General features: G+C 46.2%; 1 protein-coding gene across 1 annotated transcript; it reads right to left on the reverse strand.

The window, feature by feature from the left end:
• Window positions 1-6: 6 nt before the first annotated feature.
• Window positions 7-6253, reverse strand: LOC112079874 (bifunctional arginine demethylase and lysyl-hydroxylase JMJD6-like; the record flags this gene model as incomplete). The annotated part of the gene is made up of 5 exons (XM_024145685.1): window positions 7-777; window positions 1641-1779; window positions 3008-3143; window positions 5453-5739; window positions 5859-6253. Coding segments are annotated over 5 exons (1089 nt in total), but the record flags the coding sequence as incomplete, so codon positions are not given.
• Window positions 6254-6256: the final 3 nt, after the last annotated feature.

The raw sequence follows: 6256 nt of genomic DNA on the forward strand, positions 1-6256 counted from the left end.
AATCAGTGGCTTTTTTGCAGACTAAGAAGGCAGCATCTCCCTCCACCCTTACCCTGTCATACAGTATCAACTTACAAAACTCACAGTACACTTTAATATCTAAAGATGGTCAACTCTGCCATGATAAAACTCAACTGGCATCCCATGTACTGCAAAGTAAAGTCAATCCAAAGCACATCTATCTATCTATCCATCATCTCACTGTGAATAGAAAACATTTCCCCACTGAGCAACATAAGACCATGGCACTGTAGAGGAGACAGGCCAGCCTGATAGGCTCCCTGCCTCAGCCCCAGTTCCTGGTGTACATCAAGGCATAAGCCCACCTCTCTCCAAAGGTCAACACCCCTCCCTCGCACTGAAATACTGCTCTTCCCACACCCCACAAGCAACAGCAATATAGATTGACGTTTGACTAGAAGCTGAGCGGTGGCAGATAAATCTCCAAGAGGTCCGCGCCTCAGGGGGAATCTCCTTTATCACAGCCTAGGGTTAGGCTGGCCCTCTTATCTATCCAACAGACTGACAGAGGGTCACCAGACTCTCCTTTGGAGATACACAAATGAAAACAAACAAATTGGCCGCTCTTCATGCGAGAGTCCCCCTGGGTGTGGCCTTTTGGAGAGCCGGGGCGGAGCGGGGGGGTCACCGGGAAGAGCTGCGCTCTTTGCTGACACAGTCGTCCTTGGTGCTGCTGTCTCCGTTGGATATCATGCCACATGTCTTCCTCTTCTTCCGCCTGTGAGACATGGCGTCCCCCTCCGAGCCCGACTCAGCCTGCAGGGAGAGAGGGGCAAACCAGAGAGGCGGGGGAGGTCTTGGATACATCTCTCCATAGAACATACTACATATCTATTACATTCCATTTACATAATAGGGGGGACTAGGTGTCACTGTCCCTCATACACACTGTCTACTCACAAACACCCGTTCCAATTTAACATTACCAATTTAACATGCTATATACAGACAATCATCTGATGACAGTAGTGTTCTTGTTCAACCAGTAGAATAACTAAGTCAGCAGAACAGAATATTCTCTCCAGGGGGAAGGCAGGGCCTACCAACCATTACACAAGGGTAACCCCCAACCTCCACCCAACAGCCCAACCTGATATGGATGTATATGTAACTGGAGGGGCATGCTGTCCACCAAGCTATTCAACACCAGTTCCCCCAGTTCCAGAAACCCAAGACCCGTGGCCACGTTTCTGTGACCCAGCAGGACAACTTAGAGGGAACAATATAACCTTAACATGAAAGACATTATATAGGAGCGTGTTAAGGCAGGGGTGTGTAATATATGCTCATAGTAACTTGTTGTAATTTCTTCCATCATCTCTGACTGCCTTCTAAATGTAATATCAAGGCATGTTGTTGCCTGCATGCAGTAGTGAGAGAGACAGGACCTTTGCATTACAGCCTTTCAGAGTGAGGGGAAGTGTGTGGCTATACAGTACGTGGGGCCGTTTCACATGCACATGTGTGGCAGACCCCGTGACATCTGCCCGCATGTGAACAGCTGCCTGCTGCCCTCTATCTTACACAAAGCTCAGGGGTCCCTAGAGTAGGGGGCTACTGTATATTCATGTGTGTGAATGTCACACTGTATGTGTGTTTTTTGAGGGAACAGGATGTACCTCTGAGTCTGAGTCAGAGGAGCTGGAGGAAGAGGAGGAGGAAGAGTCACTGGAGCTGTCCGAGGCGATGCCAGTCGATTCCTGGAGGTCCACTTTGTCTGCCAGGGTAGCAATGTCTGGCCTCTCCTGCTTCAGGATACTAAGAGAGAGATTTTATGTATGAAAATAAATACCCTCCTTGTGGAAGTTTGTGGATCTGGGTGCAAATATATTAGAACATTATCATTAAATACCATGCAATAAATACCCTCCTTGGGGAAGTTTGTGGATCTGGGTGCAAATATATTAGAACATTATCATTAAATACCATGCAAAGGAATATCAGAGGCCATTCTTATACAATGTATTTTCCCATTGAGGTACCTACAAAGGCAGATATGGGTGACATTTTTGCAAAAACTACTATAAACCTCAATCTGGCAGTATGACTTAATTTGAAACATCTCTTCGGCAAGGTCCATTATAAGGAGTCGACTATTTATGTATTGCTTGGTTTTCAAACTCTAGTTAAATAATCACACAATATAATGCACATTGTTGAAGAAGCTACAAATTAAATTACGCTGCCAGATTATAAATGAGTTTCCAGTAGTTTTTGCACAAATCAGTGCCCCTTTGGACCACAAAAATGTTTCCCAATGTATGGACTGGGGCTTTTGGTCCTCGCTGCTCCCGGGTCTCGTGGGTGGGGAAGAAGCATCAGCACTTGTGCCTTTGCACTCGGACATCCCAGGCACTCGTACCCAGAGGTTCAATGTGGATGCCAGTGCCAGAGCGGGCATGACCCATTCTTTACAGAACCTGCCAACACACTTTTTATTGGTTCCCATAAGTTTGGAAGCCCAGAACCAAATCTTACATGAATGCTGCCCTCTGACCAGCTACTGTATTTGATGGGAGGGGGTGGTCGTGAGATGTTTGGCCTAGTGCGAGTGGCAGAACCAGGGCGGATCCTATAGACCAGATGTAATCAACTCTTACCCTAAGAGGTCCGGAGCCTGCAGGTTTCCTGTTCTACCTGATAATTAATTGCACACCTGGTGTCCCAGGTCCAATTCAGTCCCTGATTAGAGGGGAACAACGAAAAAACGAGTTTGGGGGCTCTAGAGGTTCACATCCCCTCCTCTATAATCATCTCGGCCATCTAAGGGCCAAACTAACCCCTTCCCATCCAAAAATTCTAAAGATGCCAGGTGAAAGTTCACCCCTGCTAAATCATAATTGGTCCAAATAAACAGTGATGCAAAACCCAGTGCGTGCAGAATTGTTCCTCATATTCCACAGCCTCCCGACAGACAAAATATTTTAAAGTTTCTTCTTTCACGAGGTGTTCCTACAGCTGTGGGGGTTCTGTTAGGAGTGCTTACCGATACCACTTCCTTGATAGTTTGGGCCGGCCCCGCACAGTTTTATGCCACACGATGGGGAAGTTGGTGGTGCTGGCAAAGTTCTGAGTGATAGCGATGGTGGTGTCCATGTTGAGAACCACATGCCACCAGCCTCCTAGAGAACAACAGAGATGACCAGGATTAGGTTTCGGATCACCAAACCACAGAAAAGAAAACACAGAATGGCCCAAGTACAAAAATACACCATCTGACCTTCTCACATGGCAGAAAACATACTCTGTCCGAGGACATTTTGATGAAAATCTTAGTTATTAGTTTACAAGACCTTTATGGAGTGGAGGAAGAGATGGGTGGATAGACAGAAATAGTAAGGTATGGATGGACATCTTCAGAGGAGACAGAACAGCCTGTCCAACCGGGTTCTGCTCTTGAATCAAACACACTCCCTCACATACACTCTCTCAGCCATCAGGACCTAATATTCTGGTCTCCAACTTGAGTAAATAGGAAAAGTTCAAGATCTGGACCAGATCCAAAGGAAACAGAGTTTAATCCCGTCTTGTCAGTCAGTTAACGCAGGAGGATGCAGGGTATTAGGGTAGGTCAGTAATACTGGATTAACCTCTGCAACCATGTCGATCACTGAGCCCTACAGTAAGTGTGGTTGTAAACAAGGTGGTGGCTACACTTCATGTTGATATTCATGGAGAGATCTAGCAGAAACTTGATAGCTAGGATAGCCCAGCTACATAGTGAAAAGCTGTGAATACACACATGGCATATCACCGGAAAGTTAATTACATACAAAATGGATCGCTCCTACAGACAGTGAGTCATGTGGCTGTGGCTTACTATAGAAAGCAGGCAGAGAGGCATCAAGTTACTGCTCGATTAAACGTTAGAATGGGTAAAACGAGTGACCTAAGCGACTGAGTTTGGTATGATCGTTGGTACCATCAAATCAAATCAAATTTTATTTGTCACATACACATGGTTAGCAGATGTTAATGCGAGTGTAGCGAAATACCAGGCTCATCAGTTCCAGTATCTCAGAAACTGCCGCCCTCCTGGGCTTTTCACGCACGAGTGTCTAGGGTTTACAGAGAATGGTGAGACAAACAAAAAGCATCCAGTCAGCAGCAGTCCTGTGACCTCTCTCATGGATGAGAGGTCGAGGGAGAATGTGAAGAATCATGTAAGCTAACAGGCTGGCCACAAACAGACAAATAACGGCGCAGTACAACAGTGGTGTGAATGGCATCTCAGAACACACAACTCTTCGGCCCTTGTCACGGATGGGCTATTGCAGCAGACGACCATAGAGGGTTCCACTTCTATCAGCTAAAAACAAGACGACGCTGCTGCACTGGGCACGCGATCACCAACACTGGACAATTGGAAAGTGGAAAATCATTGCCTGGTCCTACGAATCCCGGTTCCTGTTGCGTCATGCTGATGGCAGAGTCAGAATTTGGCGTAAGCAGCATGAGTCCATGGACCCATCCTGCCTGGTACAGGCTGGTGGCAGTGGTGTATTGGAGTGGGGAATGTTTTCCTGCCACACGTTAGGGTCCCTTGATATCAATTGAGCAACAAATGTTTCCGACATTTTGTAGAATCCATGCTCCAAAGATTTCAGGCTGTTCTGGAGGCAAAGGGGGGGTCCAACCCAGTACTAGATGGGTGTATCTAATAAACTGGCTGGTGAGTGTATGACATACATATACACACACACACACATATATACAGTACCAGTCAAAAGTTTGGACACATCTACTCATTCAAGGGTTTTTCTTTATTTTTACTATTTTAGGCTATCTTCAGTATACCACCCCTACCTTGTCACAACACAACTGATTGGCTCAAACACATTAAGGAAAGAAATTCCACAAATGAATGTTTAACAAGGCACACCTGTTAATTGAAACACATTCCAGGTGACTACCTCATGAAGCTGGTTGAGAGAATGCCAAGAGTGTGCAAAGCTGTCATCAAGGCAAAGGGTGGCTAATATAAAATATATTTTGATTTGTTTAACACTTTTTTTGGTTACTACATGATTCCATATGTGTTATTTCATAGTTTTGATGTCTTCACTATTATTCTACAATGTAGAAAATACTAAAAATAAAGAAAAAACCTTGAATGAGTAGGTATGTCCAAACTTTTGACTGGTACTGTATATATACGTATATGTACATATACACACAGCTATAATTTATGTCTTCACAGCACATAACATTGGTATTTCACTTCTCATCAAAAACCTTTCATACTCACTGTATGTTCTGCCCTACTTTTATATAATATATTTCCTAACTAACTGAACCCTGGCCTTTTCAGATCTTGACAAATGATTCAAAATCGCTGAAGATTAAAACTACTTCTCTCTCTCCAGTCAAACAGTATTCAAAGTGAAAGACAGACCAGACATCTATAAAATGGCAGCAGTAGCCCACTGACCAGGGACAAACACAGTCTCCCCTGGTCCCTGCAGAATCTCCAGAGGTCTGAACTCAGCAGGCCAGGTTGGCTGCTGGGTGCGTGGGTACACCACGTTAAACCAGGTGATGGCCTCGTCCTGCTGGTTGCCCCCGTCCTCCCGGGTCACCTTGATCAGCTCCCGGGGCGTGTGGGTGGGGAACAAGCACCAGCGCTTGTGCCCCTGCACCAGGGCATTCCAGGCACTCGTACCCAGCGGGTCAATGTGGATGCCAGTGCCAGAGCGGGCAGGACCCATTACAAACCATCTGAGAAAAAAKACAKAAAAATAAAGGGACAGGTGTTACWAGAGTTAGTTCAACTTCACAGAACATACAATAACATTGCAGCTATTTTAGTTAAMAATGTTACTGAGAATAGCTCTTACCTGTAAGGAGGCCGGCGCTTCTCCCCGGCGAACTGGAAGAGGTCGTCCCTAAAGTAAACTGGCACCTGRTAGTCCTCCAGCAGTTTAYGGCGCTTGGCGTGCTCGCCGTAGCTGCTGTCGAAGATATAGAGTGGGCTGTCGTCCTGTGTGGACTCMAGGTACTCCACGTARTACTTCATCTTCATCTTCACAGAGTAACCGTCGTTGTCCTCACCACACTTGAACTTCTGGTTGCGGTACTTACGTTTGAGGCGCTCCATGGTCCACTTCTCRCGGGCGGGCCAGGWGTCCTGACAGTTGAGCAGCACCACAGGTTTGTAGGGCCTCTCGAAGCGCTGGATGAACTCCTCTGCGCTGAGACGCAGGGTGTCCACACGCTCAACATTGTCCTGTGAGAC

This window comes from Salvelinus sp. IW2-2015, unplaced genomic scaffold (genome assembly GCF_002910315.2).
Source record: "Salvelinus sp. IW2-2015 unplaced genomic scaffold, ASM291031v2 Un_scaffold10008, whole genome shotgun sequence".
Taxonomy (NCBI): Eukaryota; Metazoa; Chordata; class Actinopteri; order Salmoniformes; family Salmonidae; genus Salvelinus; species Salvelinus sp. IW2-2015.